The following is a 19,123-nucleotide window of genomic DNA, read 5'->3' as shown; positions in this document are numbered from 1 at the left end:
TCTGCTCCAGCAACATCAAGATGATATGACTCTTCTCCGCGAACGCTTTGAAACCCTGGCTGAGAAAAGGATAGCCAAGAAGATTCGAGCGGAGCTTGCTCGACTCACTCAGGAAGGGCGGCTTCTGCCTGACAAGCCTTCCACCCCAGCCGCCGAACCCTCCTCCGTGCACGAAGAAAACTCTCTGGCAGCCGAGGCCACTGAAGAGACCCACGCTGGAAGCTCGGAGCAAGCTGCTGCGGCCTTCCTTACCGAACCCTCTGAAGATGTGTCGGTTATCCGTACTGCCGCTGACTCCTCCCTCGAGAAGCCATAGGGATACTTTGTCTTTTGTAATAAGTCACGTTGTTCACTCTGAGCCAGTTATGGTCTGACATTAGTTTGATCGTTTCTTTTTGTGTTTATGTTTACGTTTATGCTTGCACACTACTCTCTTTCCTATGAAGTTCGATTTTGCTCAACCCGTTTGCCATCTTTATCTCGTCTGATTTGTCTATGTGCCCAACCAATCCTGTGTCTCCTGCCCTTGGTTAATAAGGGCTCATGTTACCAGAAATGCTAGTTCAGTAGGACGAGTACCCCTCTGTGAGGTACTCCGCCTCCCTAGTATTTTTCTTTATGTTTGGCCTCCTCTCCCATTGGTCGTTAGTCTCTGTAATCCGCGAAAGGCTCCTCCCACTCTGCGGATAATTTAACCACATGGAGTCGTATGAGGCAGCTCCTCCTGCCCTTGACTTCCTCTAACTCCCTGTCAGCGAAGGCTCTTTCCCCCCGCTGTCTCTCTCCCCACGGGGTTCTAATGCCCCATGTGTGATTTGCTCCCCGCGGAGGGCTCATCCCACTCCGCCGTCTCGGTATCCTCGGCATGTCTCCTGGGGACGCTCCTCTTGCCCCCATCTCCTCCGCTGTCTCTCCCTCTCCCCAGGTTCTATGCCCCAGGTGCGTCTCGTGTCTCTTGCCCCGCTCCGCGGGATTTGCAGCTTTTGGGAGGCGCTGTGTTCATGTTTGGTTTAGTTTAAGTCTCCTATTTTTCACAAATGGCGAGTTCTTCTCAAAAGTGCTGGTGTATTATATTTTTACATACAGACACAAACTCATGCATTACATTTCCCTCACGCTCAAGCGTGGAATTTTTTTAACATCCTCACATTCCACGGTTTCTCTAACAGCTTGCCTTCCTGTGTCCGCAATCTGTATGTGCCCGCCCCTCCAATATCCACCACCGTATATGGCCCTTCCCAGTTTGGGCCCAACTTCCCATCTTTCTCCTCCCTGGTACTAAAGCGCCACTTTCGGCGGAGCACCGTGTGCCCCGGCCGAACTGCCTTAGCTTGACCCTACGGTTGTACTGTCTTTGCAATCTCCGGTGATACTCCTCCAGTTTTATGCATGCAGTGTCTCTTCTCTCTTCTGCTAAATTAAGGTCCGCTGCCAATATTCTCCATTTTGATCCCTCTTCCATGGACTTCATCCGCGTTATAGCTGCAACCATCTCCGAGGGGATCACGGCCTCCACCCCGTAGGCCAAGGAAAAGGGAGTCTCTCAGGTGGAGTATCGAGGTGTAGTCCGGTAGGCCCATAGCACATGATTCAGCTCATCGGCCCACGCCCCTTTCTTGTCCTCCAATTTTCTCTTAAGGTTGTTCATAATGATCTTGTTGGACGCCTCTGCCTGTCCGTTGCCCTCGGGGTTGTAAGGGGCCGAGAACCCCTGTTTCACTTTATAGGCTTGCAGGAACTTGGCCACCTTTGCTCCCGTGAACTGAGTACCATTATCTGCGATGATTACATATGGCAACCCAAACCGGCAGATGATATTCTCCCACAGAAACTTTATGATTTGTGCCTCCTTCACCTGTTGCAAGGGTACCGCTTCGATCCATTTAGTGAAATAATCTGTTGCCGCGAGCAGGAATCTCCTTTTACCGCTGGCCATGGGCAGCGGCCCCACTATATCCATTGCCCACATGGCAAACGGCCACAGACTTGAGACGTTATGAAGGGGCTCCGTGGGGCGAATATCAGCTGGGCAAATCTCTGGCATTTGCCACATTTCTTTGCAAATTCCACTGCGTCTCTCTTCATATGGGGCCAGAAATACCCCTGTGTCAGTAGGCGATGGGCCGTCGTTCTCCCCGCTGAGTGACTCCCGCAATCCCCCTCATGTAATTCTGCCAACACTTCATGAGACAGCCGCGGACCCAAACATTTTAACAGCGGTCCATTGAAGTTTTTCCGATATAGCTCTCCTTCCAGTAAAACGTATCTCCGAGAAGTTTGCTCTAGTCTCCTCCTTTCTTTTTTATCCGTCACCTCCTGTCCTGCCAAAAAGCCCTTAATTGGACCCATCCAACTCCCCTCCTCTTCCGCTACCTGACAAATCTCTATCACCTCCTCAGTGCTCGGCCTCTCCAGCCTTCCCACGCGAATAGTTCTTTCCTCTGACCCTGGGATGGCAGCTGCTACATATGCCAGGGCATCAGCATGCCTATTCTCTCCCCGGCCCAAATGAAGGAAACGGAGCTTTGTGAACTTCGCGGCTCTTTTACGCACCACTTCCAAATATCTGGCCATCCGGGGGCACCTAGCTGCGAACCCTCCATTCGCTTGGCATACCACTAAGTTTGAATCAGAATATACTATCAGCTCCTGAACTCCCAGATCTTCAGCCATTCTTAGACCTGCAATCACGGCTTCGTACTCTGCCTCATTACTTGACGCCGCGAAACCCAATTTTATGGTTTGTTCTATTCGGCTATTGTCGGGCGTAACCAAAACCACCCCTATGCCGCTGCAGATATCTGTTGCTGATCCGTCAGCGAATACCCTCCACCCATTCCTCTTATCCCACGGGTCTAGGATATCCGGCTCCCCTTCTCGTTCTGGTTCCATAATTTTTTCCTCTCCCCAGGTGGGATCCTCTGCAGGAAACTCTGCAAGAAACTCAGCCATCGCCTGCCCTTTCTCCGCGGTCCTTATCTGATATTGTATCTCATAGGAACTCAGTATCACCGCCCACTTCAACATCCTACCCGAATTTTCTGTCTTCAGTGCCTGTCTCAGGGGCAGATTCGTTACTACCACTACCACATGTGCTTCAAAGTAGGGTTTCAGTTTGAGGGTGGAGAAAACCAGTGCCAAGGCATACCTCTCAATCCTGCTGTACCTCGTCTCTGCCTCCAGCAGTGTCTTACTCTGAAAATACACTGGCTTTTCTATTTTGTCCACCACCCGCACTAGAACGGAACTAATCGCATACTCCGTGGCCCCTAGGTACAAATACAGTTTTTCCCCAATCTCGGGCCGCGATAGCAAAGGTGCTTTGCCCAAGTATTTCTTCAAGTTCTGGAATGCTTCCTCACACTCCGCGGTCCATACGAAGTCCGGTGTGCTCCTTAATAATCGATACAGCGGTCTGCATTTATCGGATGACTTGGAAATGAATCTATTCAGTGCGGCTACCCTTCCTGCTAACCGCTGTACTTCTTTCACACTCTGCGGAGACGACATCTCTACCAGGGATCTTATATGCTCGGGATTAGCCCCGATTCCCCTATGGGTAACAATATAGCCCAAAAACTTCCCTGTAGTCACCCCGAAAGTACACTTCTCCGGATTCAGTTTCAAATTGTGCTCACGTAGTATCCCGAACGTTTCCCGTAACCCCTCTATATGCTCCTCCTCCGCCATGCTCTTCTCCACCATGTCGTCAATATAAATCTCGATTCCCTTCTGGACCTTGCTCGCGAACATTTTTTCTCCCAATCGCTGGAAGGTAGCCCCCGCATTTTTCAAACCAAACGACATTCTCGTGTAGCAGTATGTACTGCCCTCCACCACAAATGATGTCTTCTCTTGGTCTGGCTCATACATCGCAACCTGATTATACCCCATCAAGGCGTCCATGAAAGAAAATATTTCGAACCAGCCGTCTTGTCCACCAACTCGTCCACGCGCGGCATGGTATAGCTGTCCTTCGGGCACTCCAGGTTGACGTCAGTGAAGTCCACACACATACGTACTTTCCCATTCTTTTTTGGTACCATGACTACGTTCGACAACCAGTCCGTGAACTCCACCTCTCGGATTATCCCTGTCCCCTTCAATCGGGCAACCTCTTCTCGAACCCCCTCCGCGTACTTCGGCCTGAGACTCCTCAATTTTTGTCTCACCGGTTTGGCATCCTCTCTCATATGCAAGCGGTGACATGCGAACTCTGGGTCCAACCCTGTAACATCTTCTATCGTCTATGCAAAGACGTCTCCATTATCTGACAATAATTGTATCAACTTAGTCCTCCATTCCGCCGGCAAACTTGACCCTATCGACGTGATCTTCTCCTCTTCCCCTATCCCAATATTCACTTTCTCTATCTCGTCAAGCGTCTTGTGATCCGCCGACGCCTCTTCCCCCACCTCCCCCGAGGTGCACTGTAACTGCTATGCCAGCCTCTTCCTAGGATTGGAAGTTTCTCCTTCTGACCCGTCGATCAAACATTTCACGGTCCCTCTGTGACTATTCTTCGCTGTTACCTGATCCCCGTAGACCTCACACATGCCGGTAGGCGTGGGGAACCGTATCACCTGGTAATACGTAGATGGGACCGCCTTCATCTCATGAATCCACCGCCTTCCCAAGATCGCATTATATTGTGAAGCCGCATCCACTACCATGAAGCGGGTGAAGACGGTCACTGGTCCCGCCGTCACGGGCAATAAAAGTTCCCCCATGGGCTCTGTCATACTCCCATTAAATCCATACAAGTTAGTGCGCGAAAGGCGCAGCTGCTTTGGATCCACTCCCATCTCTTCCAAGGCTCCTCGGAACAACAGATCTACCGCACTTCCGCAGTCGATCAACACTCTCTTCACCATGTAGTTTCCCATTGCCACTGTAATGACTAGTGCGTCCTCGTGTGGCAAATCCACTGCTCGTAGGTCCGCATTGCTAAAGACAATTTTATCTTTCTCGGCCGCTGTGACTTCTCTTTGTCGTGGCCCATTCGTTCTCTCATTAATTTGTTGGATGCTCGCTGTCCGCCGTATCTTGTCCCTATGAGCATTGTGACTCATCACTTCCCCACTGTAAATCACATTGATGCTCCCCAGTATTCTTCCTTGCTGTGGCACTCGCTCTTCGTTCCGACCGTCTCTCACAAATTCTCCCATCCTCCCCTTCTCCACCATCCTCTGTACCAACCACTTGAGAGCGTAATAGTCATCCGTCTCATGATTTCTTATCTGATGATATGCACAAAGTGGCTTCCCGGGTATTTCCGCTGGCATACTTCGCTGTCCTTCATACCCCGGCAGCCCCTTTATTAAGGGCAAAATCTCACTAAGCGGTTTGTTCAACGGGGTTTGTTCCACTTCGCGGTATGGCTTCCTCTCCCTATACTCCCTCTGAATCCCTTCCCGACTTCTCTCCGTTCGTGCTCCATATCCGCGGTATTGACCTCTTTCTTTTTCCGTCTCCCCCGACCTACGTCGTTCCTGTTCCTTCTCCAAAGACAACACAGCCTTCCTTGCCCTCTTAGAATCCTTTTGCACAGAGTCTTCATACCTTATATACTTTTCCACTCGGGGATACAGCTCATGCAACGTTGCTATCTCATTTTTTGCTACGGATTGGTGAACCCCGGTTCCCTGGCGCAATCCCCTTTCAAACGCTATCACCGCTGTCCTCTCATCCAGATTCTCCACCTTTAGTGTCTCCGCCTTGAACCGACATAGGAACTCTCTGATTGACTCCGCGGATCGTTGTCGTACATTGAATAGCGCCGCGATATCCACCACCCTCTTTTTCTGATGTATGAAATGATCCACAAACGCCTGCTCCAACTCTTGAAAGTTCTTAATGCTCCCAGCTGGCAATCTGTAGTACCAATCCGACGCGCCTCCTTTCAGACTAGCCGGGAACATCATGCACCGCAGACCATCAAACCGAGCCTCCTGCCATAACGGCATCTGCTGTCTAAAATGATGGATGTGGTCTGCTGGGTCTCCTTTGCCATCGTATCTCTCAAACCTTGGCTGGGCGAATCGCTTGGGAACCTCCGATGCCCATATGTCATCTACTAGCGGGTTACGGTTCAACCCAGCCACCACCTGGCTGGCTCCTCCCCCACGCTCCTTCGTCTGCCGCCGGTTGGCTTCCCTATCATTGTCTATCATTTCTTGGACTTGCTCCATTGTTAATCCCGCCACCGGGTTTTCCACTAAGTTTGGTCCGATCTCCTCCTCGTCTCCAGATTCCTCACTCTGCTCTTCCCCTGCCTCCTCCTCCTCTTTCTCTCTCTCTCTGCAGCTCATCGTTTTCCTTTCTTAGCCTTTCGATCTCTTCACGCATCAGACGCGCCTCTTCCGCCGCTCGCCCTTCTTCCAGTTCTTCCCCCTCCTCTATCATAGCTTCCGGTGTCAGCTCCTGATCCCTAACTTTCTTTGGCCTTCCCGCTGCTCTCTTCGGTGCCATTTCTGAGTTGCTCTTCTCGGTCCCCACAGACGGCGCCAAATGTATAGACCTCTAAATCACTATTCCCTAAAGCCAAACTAACTCCTTATCTTTGCTTTCCTCTCCTCTCTCTTTTCTCTCTTCCTACTCCTCCTCTCTCTCTTTTTCTTGGCCTCCTTCTTTTCTCCACATCTTCTCCTTTTTATATCCCCCTTCCCTTCTTCAGGACCGTCCATCTACCCTATCATCCTACGACCCGAAGTCCACCGTACACTTGCCACCGTGGACTAGGGTTCTGCGGCTTTGATCCGCTGCTTCTCCTTGTCTTTGCATAGGTTGCTTCCTATCAGCTGCACCGCGGACTTGGTCCAAGGGATGCATCTCATGCTATTACACTATATGTATTCTTAACCACCTGGTAAGTATTTTTATATATATATATATATATTTAGCCATGCCTGATGTTAATTTCACTTGTCATGTTTAATTTGGGTAATTTTTTGCCTTATGGAGTTCTGGATAAAGAGAAAAGACAAAGCGATCCAATTGGAGGGATTAAACATTTTGTTCATTTTGGGTCTTGTGTTTTGCCTGCGGTCTTTAAAATTTGTTTGGGCTTTTGTTTAGTAGATTAATAAATAATAACATGCCTTAGTTCTTTTTTGTTTTTACGTTCATTATTTTGAGCCAAACATATAATTGCTAAGTGGAAATGTTTGATTTCAAATTCATAACATCGTACATCTTTTTCTCTCTCTCCCGTCACTTCTTTTTTGTCCCCATCTTAGTTTCTCTCTCAAATGAAGATCTTGGAAATCTAGAAATTGGGCTTTAGACATTTTCTGTATTGTCCATTTTTTTTTAGAGAAATAAACACTAAAATTTTCTTTTGATTTTACTCCAATTTTTGAGATTACATCAGATTTGAGTATATTAAGAGTTTATTAGAAATCTTATTTCTCCTTTTTACCCTCTCCTTCTAAACTACCAATTTTTTCCACACACCAAAAAGAAAATTCCTAACTATAACCACGATGCTCTTTTATCCCTCCCAAAATTTCAAATTTTGCAGTTTATTTTCTCATTATACTGCTGGAGTTTTATAGAATTTCATCTTTCTTTTTTATTTCGATCAACTAATACATGAATTCTTCTTGAGATATCATATACGATCTAATTATATTGCAGTAAAAAAGGAGGTAAATTTTTAGAATTCAATCTACTATTTTTTATTTTAATGTTTTCAATTACTATTGCTTATGTATATGTCTTCATCCATATTCGCATTTACAATTTCTTTTTTTCCACTTTGACTTTTTCCTATTGTTTTGTTTTATTTATGTAGTTTTAATGGACTGTTCGGTGGTTGCGGTGATATTGTATGAGAATGGAAGATTTTCTATTCAAATTGGATTGGATTCTAGGATTAGTGAAGTTAAAAGCATTATATGTACGAGATAGCTTGATTTTACTCCAACGACTTATATATATATAGTTTTGATCTAGTCAGGACTTCCAGATAAAAAAACTTCCGGACCAAACAAATTCATGTGATTTTTTTTCTCTTTCCTTTTTCTCCACTTTTTTTTCCAACCCAACTCTTTCTCTCTCTCTTCTCTCCCCTTTATTAATTTTCTTTGACCCCACACACTATCTTTCTCTCTCCACTTTATCAAACAATTTTTTCTCTCACGCCTCTCTCCTCTCTATCTTTTAATTTCTTGTTCGACTGTTTCTGACATAAGTTTGTTCGACTGTTTCTGACATAAGGACATATTGGACGCGTCTCACTTGAAGGGAATCAAGTACCATACTAATATGTGAAATGATAGTCAATACCAAACTCCAAACATCTGATCTCATTTGGCTTCGTGCGAGATAACCACACCCATAATAGCCAAGATTTTTTGTTGGGGCAATGCTCAACCTGGACGCTAGGTACCAAGGACGACCTGGGAAAAACACAAGACCTTTAACAAGTTTATGCACTCTGATGATACCACTTAGCTACTTGGTCTGTTGACCCAACTCCTTCAAAGCCTTGGTAAATTTGAACGTACTTCAAATAGACACACACACACCAGCAACTGATAAGGGTGAAGTTAATCTATTAAAAGTTTTATTATTGTTTTTTGTGTGATCTAGTGAAAGTTAGTGATTTTTTTGTTTGTGCAATCAACAACAACAGCAACAGAAGGCTTCTTGAAACAATAAAGCCCTCTTTCCCCGCAACAGAGTCTGTAAAAGTTATCCCTGTTTAGTGATCACAGTCTGTACTCTGTAGTAAGTATACCCTGAAATTGCCAAATTTCTCCAGAACTGTGTCATATAATCATATCGCCATATCCGAGTTATAGGCCACAAGTCAGACATATCACAATCCTAGTGTCTAAGATCTAACTCAATCCAGCATTACTCGTGAAATAAATTAAAGCTCCTGAACAAGTATCATTCTACCCACTCAGAAAAAGAAAGAAAATTTCAAGAACAACGAAAATACACTGTTTGACATCACCACAGTTTAGTAGTTTAAACACAAAAATCCAGCAAAAACTTATTTCAGAAATCAAATCTCGTTTGGTCCAGACCATATGATATCACATTAGGATTCATAGAACATCAATAAAAATCACATTATGGTAAAAGTGCCTCTTTTCATAGAACATCAATGAAAATCACATTATGGTACAAGTGCCTGGCTCGTGGGACCCATCCTTCCATTCATTGGTACATGTTCGATTCAGACGGTTTGTATGTGAAGTCAGATGTATCAAAGCACATACTGCTTATGCAACAAAGAACACAGAGATTAGAGAAGGGTTTCGTAGTAAGAATTGCAAGAAATTGACTATAACAATGAAATCCAATGTAGACTGCAGTCCACTAAGAATGCACAGAAAAATGACTCCCTACATATTTGCCTCAAGTGTAAATAGAAATGCAAGGGATTTATGGAAGTAAAGCACATCTTTTCCCTCGTCCGTGCGCTCCAAGCATTATTTCTATTTGGGCGATCAAGGGTGCTTGTTTCTGAGTGGCTATGGAACTTGACACCTGGAAATTACAAGGTGCTTGTCATCACTTTCATAGCTTCAGAATTCACACAAATATAAAATGTAGGACAGTAACAAACCACAAGTGAAATCATTGATAAAAAATTCCTCGGGCGGAAGCTCAAATAGTTTCTGGAACGCCGTATTTGTTTCAGGCGATGGCATGTTGATCTAAATTGAACATCATTTTCAAAGATAAATGAATCTAAGGTTCGAAACGTAAGAACACCACTTCTTCATCATCTAGTTTCTTGTCAACTACATAGTTGTTAACGTTCTTGTTGCTGTTCTTATTGTTAATAGTATTAATAGTGAAAAGAGAGGACATCGATCGAGATGGTGAGGGGTAAAACACAAATGAAGCGTATAGAGAACGCAACAAGTAGACAAGTAACGTTTTCAAAGAGAAGAAATGGTTTGTTGAAGAAAGCTTTTGAGTTGTCCGTTCTTTGTGATGCTGAAGTTGGTCTTATTGTTTTCTCTCCTAGAGGCAAGCTTTATGAGTTCTGTAGCACCAGCTTGCCAAAGACAATAGATCGCTACCAAAGACACAATAGGGACAAGGACACGGAGGGAAACAACAAAGTAATAGAAAATGCGCAGCTTTTCAAGGATGAAGTTATCACCATGGCAAAGAAGATTGAGTTTCTTGAAACTTCTAGACGGAAGCTATTGGGAAAAGATTTGGGATCGTGTTCTACTGATGAACTACACGAGACGGAGAATCAGTTAGAGCGAAGCTTAAGCCTCATCAGGGCACAAAAGGCTCAGTTGTATAAGGACAAGATTGAGCAACTTAAAGAAAAGGAAAGGGGTCTTAGCAGAGGAAAATGCCGCGTTACATGAGAAGTGTGGACAGCGGCCATTGGACTTGATAACACAAGATTTGCAAGTCATACCAAACAGTCAGAATAGTCAAAATTCTGAGGTGGAGAATGAAATTGTAGCAAAAAGTTAAGATAGAGAAAATGATGTGGAGACTGAATTGTTCATTGGAAGGCCTGATAGTGTGAAAAATTCATGCCAAAAATGTTAATGATTTATCAATTGTAACTCTGTGTGATTTGTTATGCCAATGAATTTACGGAATAAGTCATGGAAAAAAGGTTGTAAACTTGTAATTGAGTAACATTTATAACAAAACAATTGTTGTCTGTTAATTCTATTAAAAAAAGGTTCAAAACGTACATAAGATGACAGGAATAGTCACCATATATCTTAATATTAAAGCTTCCACAAGGGGTATTTTTTGAGTTCTATTAAAATTCCACGTCATCTCCTATTAAAACCAGAATTTCTCTCTTATTTGAAAAACGGGAATCTTTTTTTACAACGGGAATTCCTCTCCTATTATAACAGGAATTCCTTTTCTATTAAAACAAATTCTAGCAATTCTAATTAATGTGGGAATCATTCTTCTATTAAAATGGGAATTTCTCCCCTATTGAAAAGGGAAAATCTAGCATATCTAATTAAATTGGGAATTATTCTCCTATTAAAACATGATCACTCTCCCAATTGAAAAAACGGATTTTTAAAACTTAATTAAAACTTTATTTAAAACAATTTGTTAGAAAATTAAAATGGGTTAGCGACTAAAACGGTAGTCCCAATTTTCTAAAAAAAATGTAAATGTTTTCAAAAGAGACAGTGCGTATGCACGGGCCTACAAGCTAGTATATATATATAACGTTTCTAAAATATTGTCTTGAAAATGGGTATTCTTATTTTCTGAAGAGAAATGATTCTATGAGAGTTAGTTACTGTTGTGTGTACCATGAAGAAGGAGATGGGATGTCCTTGGATAGTGCATGCATATGCAAAGTTCAAAATGCTTCAGTTATTTAAAGTTACAAAAATGGTTCCTAACCATACTTGTGGTGATGGGTTTAAGGATGCAATCAATCCCAAGATGACAAGTTAGCTTGTGAAGAGTGTTATCATTGACCAAGTGAGGGACAACCCTTTGTTGAAACCTATAGATATTGTAAAAGAATTCAAACGTGATTATAAGTTGAATTTGGGTTACTATTATACTTACATACACTGGGAAAGAACTTGCTATGAATAAGATATATGGTGATGATGTTTTGTCTTATGCACTTTTGAATTGGTATGAGGATAACTTGAGGAGAACCAATCCGGGTACTTATACAGACTTGGAGGTGAACAAGGTGACTCGTAAGTTTGAGAGGTTTTTTATTTCATTTGAGGCGTGCTATAATGGGTTTAATTATTGCCGGCCCATATTTTGTTTGGACGGTACTTTTTTGAAAGCAAAATACAAAGGGTGTTTGTTATCTCCAAAAGCCAAAAATGCCAATCAAGGTATGTTTTTTGTACAATTGTGCAATTGTTCTATCTTTTTTACCTAGGTTTCATTTTTTTTTAAAGAAAATGACATGTCGACTAAATTTTAATTTGTATTTTATTTTGTATTTAGAGATTTTGATGTATCTTTAGTATAATGTTTTTTTTTTCAATGAAAATGTTATTCTTCATCGACACTTTTGTTGTATTTGTAGGTTTATTTCCTGTGGCCTTTGTTATAGTTGTGTCTGAGGATGATGGCAATTGGGCTTGGTTCCTGAAAAATTTGAAGAAAGTTGTTTCGCCTTATAGAAGGCTTACATTTATTACTAATAGGCATCATGGATTGGTGACCTATATCCCAATCTTGTTTCCAAATTCGTACCATGGCTTTTGTCTTTGACATTTAAAGAATAATATAAAGATGGATGTGTACAATAAAAGTACCAAACATTATTATTTTCAGGAGTGGCTCTCTAATTGTGCTTACGCTGCAACTAACACTGGATTTGACAAAGCTATGGGTGAGTTGTGACTTGTTGGTGGAGATGAGGTCACTACAAATAATGTTGGTTGTAGATGGGTTTTCATTGTTAAGGATCAGGTTGCATGATGGTTGTATTGAGCGCTTTAAAGCGCGTTGGGTTGCTAAATGTTATACTCAGACATATAGTGTGGATTATATGTAGATTTTATCTCATAGTGCTCGTTTAAATTATGTTGGAGTACTCTGATATGTGGATGTGACTCATGATTGATCCTTATATTAGTTAGATGTGAATAATGTTTTCTTACATACAAACTTACAGGAGGAAGTGTATATGATATGGCATGGATTAGGCACATGCATATGTTGTGCACGGTATATATGTAAGTCGGGTATGGTGGGTCGATCGGGAAAAGCTTATGGCTTGAAACAATCACACATACATGGTTTGAGAAGTTTAGTTATGTTGTGGTTGCCTATGGCACTGACTTGTTGTTTGTGTATGTTATATTATTATTATTAATGGTGATGATTATGCTGGAGTTACAGAGTTAGCTCGAAATTTTCATATACATGATTTCGGGCATCATTGTTATTTGCTTGGGATTGAAGTTGGTCAATTTAAGGATGGTATCTATCTATATTTAGGGGCGGAGCTAGGATTTTATGTTCCCCCGAGGGCTGAGATAAGAAGAAAGTTATAGTACTAAATAACTAATCATGAACAAAATACTTATGAGATGTTTTTTTTTAGATGATACATGCAGTATACTAATTTTATTCCTTAATTTTTAAGTCCTTATGGCTAAAATGCCCACAAAACAAACCCATGCATTGATGCATAATATTCAAGAATTTTTTTTTCTAGAAGACTCTCATCCATCCCATGTTTACCGACGCTTGCTAAATTATACCAAGTCATTTTCTAGATTAATTTCTTAATTGGATAATGAATATAGTTACAGTATACCATTCCAATTTATTTGAATTGAAGGTGAGATGGAGAACCAGAAAAAAGCTATTGAAGAAATTGGGTAGGTGGTTATGGTGCCCATGACGGGCAGTTACGAATTTGAGAGAGGGAAGAAAAGAGAAACCACCTAAGTGGGACGTGGGTGCAAGTGCGACAACAACTTGGGCCATTAGTCAACTCAAAAGAATTAAGAATAAGATTCAAAAGTGAACATGGGTCCATAATCATAAACTAGCTTTCGAACCAGTCCTACGAATGGGTGTCGTTATATTAAATTATTTTAAAAAATATTAGCAACTATGCATAGCTGTGAGATATAAAAATTATATTAATCACTCATTCAAATTTCTTGCACCACTCTCTATAAAAAGGAAGCACCAAACCTTGATTAAACTCATCGACTTCTTTTTGTTGTTAGGTTTAATAATAGAAGTTTGATCGAAGTTTTGTGAGAATGCTCAATATGGCGGAGATAATATTGTAGCTACTTGAATAGCAAGACATTCCCAATCGTAACAAAATAATTATGATAAACACTACTTAAAATGCAAAACTATATTTATCGAGACATTTATTCCTTATACATATAATATAAACATGTTTTAGGGTTATTAGTTCAATTAATGTATTTGCATCAAGTTTCTGATTTTCCATGCATTAATTATTCTTTGAGGTTAGTTCAATATAGTACGTTGCATCCAGTTTTCCATTTCTCATTAATTATTCTTTGAGGTTAGTTCAATGCAGTTGTATCAAGTTTTCAATTTCCCGTTAATTATTATTTGAGGTTAGTTCAGTGCAATTGCATCTACTTTATGATTTCCTATTAGTTATTCATTCAAGTTAATTTATTACAGTGACATCCAGTTTTTGATGTTTTGTTAATTAGTCTTTGAAATTAGTTCATTGCATTTGCATCCAAGTTCTAATCTCCCGTTAATTACTCTTTGAGGTTAGTTCAATACACCTACATCCAGTTTCTGATTTCCGTTAATTATTTTTCTAGGTTAGTTCGATAATTTATAATTTCTAGTTATATATGCTTTGAGGTCAGTGCGATGCAGTTACATCCGGCTTCGATTTCCAGTTAACTATTCTCTGAGGTTATTTCAATGCATTTGCATCCAATTTCTGATTTTCTGTTAATTATTATTTTAGGTTAGTTCATTGCATTTTCATCAAGTTTCCGATTTCCCGTTAATTATTTTATGAACTTAGTTCAATGCAATTACATCAAATTTATAATTTCCTGTTAATTATTCATTTAGGTTAGTTCAATGCAGTTTCATCCATTTTTCAATGTTTCATTAATTAGTCTTTGAGATTAGTTCATTGCATTTGCATCCAGTTTCTGATTTTCCATTAATAACTCTTTAAGGTTAGTTCAATACATCTGCATCGGCATCTAGTTTCTGATTATTTATGCTTTGAGGTTAGTTCGATGCAATTACATCCGGTTTCTGATTTCCCGTTAACTATTCTTTGAGGTTATTTCAATGCATTTGCATTTAGTTTCCGATTTCCACCAATTATTCTATGAGGTTAGTTCAATGCAGTTGCATTCGGTTTTTGATTTTATGTTAATTATTTTTTGAGTTTAGTTCAATGCATTTGCATCCAGTTTCCGATTTTCCATTAATTATTATTTGAGGTTTGTTTGATGTATTTGCATACCGTTTTCGATTTCCCGTTAAATATTTTTCAAGGATTTGCATTTAATTTCTAATTTCTCGTTAGTTATTCTCTGGCATTAGTTTAATGCAATTGCACCTAGTTTCCGATTTCTAGTTAATTACTTTTTGAGTTTAGTTTATTGCATTTACATATATAAAAGTTTCCGATTTCCCGTTAATTGCTCTTTAAGCTCAGTTATGTATTTGAATCTAGTTTCTAATTTCCTTTTAATTATCCAATGTGGTGTTTAATACCAACTTCTACTGATCCATCTATAGTGTCCTTGCAAATATGACATAAAAAATAAATTATGCTTGATTTACTATGTGGTATCATCGAAGATTATCCAGTTCCCGATTTTTCGTTAATTATTCTTTAAATTATGCATGACTCACTATGTGGAATCTTTAAAGATTATCTACGAACAGGTATCGTTATATTAATTATTCTAAAAAATATTTGCAAATATGTAGAACTATTATATATTAATATTATATTGATCACTCAATAAAATTTCTTATAACATGAAAACCTCACTCTCCATTAAAAAAAAGAACTCACCTTTGATAAAATCTTTCAATTTCATTTTGTTGTTTAATAATAGAAGTTTGATTAAAATTTTGTGAGATTGCCTAATAAGGTGAAGTTTATATATATTGAAGCTACTTGAATAGTAAGGAGTTTCCAATTATACATAAAAAGATAAGATAAACACCATTTTAAATGCAAAACTATACTTATCGAGACATCCCACAACATATAACCCAACTATGTTTTGAGGTTAGTTCAATGCAGTTGCATCCAGTTTCTGATTTTCTGTTATTTATATTTTGAGGTTAGTTCAATGTAGTTGCATCCAATTTCTGATTTCCGTTATTTATTTTTTGAGATTAGTTCAATGCAGTTACATCCAGTTTCTAATTTCTCGTTAATTATTCTTTGCGATTAGTTCAATACATTTGCATCCAATTTTCAATTTCCTGTTAATTGTTCTTTAAGGTCAGTTCAATGCATTTGCATCCAGTTTCTGATTTCATGTTAATTATTCTGTGAGATTAGTTTAATGCATTTGCATCCAGTTTCCAATTTCTCATTTATTATTTGATAAGGTTGCATTTGCATTTAGTTTCTTATTTCTCGTTAATTATTGTTTGAGGTTAGTTCAATGAATTTGCATCCAGTTTCCAATTTCCCGTTAATTATTTCTTGAGGTTATTTCAATACATTTGCATCCAGTCTATTTTTTGAGATTAGTTCAGTGCAGTTGCATCCAGTTTATGATTTTTTGTTAATTATTCTTTAAGATTAGTTCCATGCATTTGCATAATGCTTCCAATTTATAATTAATTTTTCTTTGAGGTTAGTTCAATGCAGTTGCATCCAGTTTTTTATTTATCGTTAATTTAATATTTGAAGGTTAGTTTAATGCATTTGTGTCCAGTTTCTGATTTTCCGACAATTATTTTTTGATATTAGTTTGATGTATTTGCATCCAAGTTATGATTTTTTATTAATTATTCTTTAAGGTTAGTTTAATGTAGTTGTATCTATATTCCGATTTTCTATTAATTACTTTTGAAGATTAGTTTAATGCTTACATTTGCATCAAGTTTTCGATTTCCCGTTAAATATTATTTGAGGTTAGTTCAATGTATTTGCATCCAGTTTTCGGTTCCTTATTTGATTGTTATTTGATGTTAGTTTCATTCAATATTATATATATTTTAAAATATTTGTCATTATTACTTTGCCGTTATTTTTATTTTTTCATTTTCTATTATATATTTTGTGATGTTATTTTTTGTATAATTTAATTTTCCACATGTAATTTGTTTTGGTTTGGTATATAATTTATTTAAGCCCAATTAATGTCTACTTTAACTAAATCTTGTTATTCTATCGAATATATATATATATATATATATATATATATATATATATATATATATATATAGTGTTGAAATTACATTATAGTGTTGAAAAATTATCAATTCATAAATTTAATTGGAATATGTCGTAATTATTGTGGCTAGAATTGTGATTTTTGGAATCCTTAACTATGAATAAATGTCTAAATCCCACAGTGGATGATGCATCAAATCGAAAGGGTTTTAGGAAAATCGTTTTTTGGTGGAAACTATTGTTTTTAGTAATTTAGTTTTTTGTCTCATATATTTTTTTTTCATAATTAGCTATATTGTTTAGGAAAAGTTGGAGATGCTGTGAAACTCTAGATGTGATTTTTTTTCATAATTAGTTATAGTGTTTATGAAAAATTAGAGACTATGTGAAACTCTAGATGTGATTATTTCCTTTTTTATATCCTACTTTTTTATTATTAGTAATAGAGTTTAGAAAAAATTGGAGTGTCTGCGAGTGCTCCAAAAAATAAATTGGTGAGGGTATAACTATTATATATATCTAAGGATAAAGATAAATATTTGTTTCCTATTTTATCTCCTACTTTTTCTTAATTAGTCTTGACACGTGGACACTCTAGAAACGCTTCCTCAATTGAAGAGGATAGAGCTAGCCACATATTTGACATTTACTTGGACCCAGCCTATTTAAATTTACTTGGACCTAGCCAAATATTTAGGTTTACTGATATTTGATATTATCAAGATCTATTTTAGATTGATTTGGGCATATCCAAATGTTCAAATTGGGCATACTAGTATTTTAATTTCCCAAAATCTACCCCGGGCTTCAGCCCGATCTAGCCCTCTCTTGGCTCCGTCCTTGTATATCTATCACATATCACAAAGAAAATATGTGACGAATTTGCTTTCAGACCAGTTGATACTCCTATGGACTATACCGGATTATATTGTAAAACGTAATAATGTACAAGGATATATTTTTGATATTGTTGGTCAATATTGTAAAATGGTTAGAAAGCTGATTTAATTTATCTTAATGTAACTCATCCTGACATTACTTTTGCTGTTAGCGGGGTTAGTCGGATCACGCATGCACCTCATATGTGTAGGGGTGGAATTCTAGCTAATCAAGCTGAAGTTTATTATCCTCAAGCTCGACTTGTTTATTAAGCAAGCTTTAAAATAAGCTCAAGCTTGGCTCATAAATTATATGAACAAGCCCGAGTAGGTTGGCTATTTTACACTATAGAAATGGTATTTGAGTTTATCGAGCCGAGCTTTAAAGTAAGCTCAGACTTGGCTTGTTTATTAAATGAACGAGCCTGAGCTGCTCGGCTCAAATTCCACCCTTACGCATGTAGATCGCTTGCCCTACCTCGAATGTTTGTAGGACACTTTCTATTATGGTAAATTCTTATTTTCATATATATATATGAGCTAAAATTTTGTGGAGCTGATTTTTATTGTGAGTAGACTATATCCACAAAAAATTAGATTTGAATTAATTTTCTATGTGAAGTTTTACTTATGTACTTATTTTAACTTAAAATAAGTATATGTACTTCTAATAGCCGGACTGTATTATTTTAACTTAAAATAAATACGTATGTAAAACTTCACATAGAAAATGAAACTTCACATAGAAAATGAATTCAAACCTAAATTTTTTGTGGATAGTATCTACTTATCATAAAGATCATCTCTACAAAATTTCAACTATTTTTTATTTTTTTATTTTATTTTATTTTATTTTATTATTTTTATTTTTTTTGCTAACAACACATATATATATATTAAAACATAAGTGGAACCACACTACAATCCAGTAAGAGTTTTGGCAGGAGGTTGACATCTTGACCTTGAACAGCCCGTTTAGCCAGTTCATGAGCTTCTGTGTTATGCCTCCTGCTAATCCAATGGAACTTACAAAAAACAAAAGACCTACATACATCATCTACCATCAGTTAATAGGTTCAAATCTCCAACAACATGAGTTTGACTCTAAAGAGTTTAGTACATTTTGAATAGCTAATTTACTATCACCCTCGAACAAAAAAGAGTTGTGTCCTGTACTCCTTGCTAGCTTCACAGCTACTTCTATAGCCACCATTTTTGCTTCCTCTACATTTAATGCTGTGAATCTTCTAGTGGATGCCCCTTTAAGACATCCTTCGTTATCCCACGCCATTGCTCCAGCTGCCGCTTCTCCAGTTTCCCTGAAAAAAGCAGCATTAAATCTTATTACTAGTTCCCACCTCTATTTTAGGAAAAAATTCTTCACTAAGCCATTTAT

At 38.8% G+C, this 19,123-nt stretch overlaps 2 protein-coding genes across 2 annotated transcripts; one reads left to right on the top strand and one right to left on the bottom strand.

Moving 5' to 3' along the window:
- Nucleotides 1-4,439: 4,439 nt before the first annotated feature.
- Nucleotides 4,440-6,191, bottom strand: LOC147474375 (uncharacterized). The gene has a single exon (XM_086583613.1). The coding sequence runs from the start codon at nt 6,189-6,191 to the stop codon at nt 4,440-4,442; it is 1,752 nt and encodes a 583-aa protein (XP_086439739.1).
- Nucleotides 6,192-9,781: 3,590 nt separating this feature from the next.
- LOC147474374 (MADS-box protein SOC1-like) lies at nt 9,782-10,507 on the top strand. The gene is given in 2 exon segments (XM_086582358.1): nt 9,782-10,316; nt 10,318-10,507. Coding segments are annotated over 2 exon segments (621 nt in total). The 5' UTR covers nt 9,782-9,839; the 3' UTR covers nt 10,462-10,507.
- Nucleotides 10,508-19,123: the final 8,616 nt, after the last annotated feature.

Source organism: Coptis chinensis, chromosome 9, assembly GCF_015680905.1.
Source record: "Coptis chinensis isolate HL-2020 chromosome 9, ASM1568090v1, whole genome shotgun sequence".
Lineage (NCBI taxonomy): Eukaryota > Viridiplantae > Streptophyta > Magnoliopsida > Ranunculales > Ranunculaceae > Coptis > Coptis chinensis.
This window is presented reverse-complemented; position numbering and strand designations above follow the sequence as displayed.

Bases quoted from the DNA above. Each gene is read 5' to 3' on its own strand.
- LOC147474375 (XM_086583613.1), bottom strand. From the start codon at position 6,191: ATGGAGCAAGTCCAAGAAATGATAGACAATGATAGGGAAGCCAACCGG.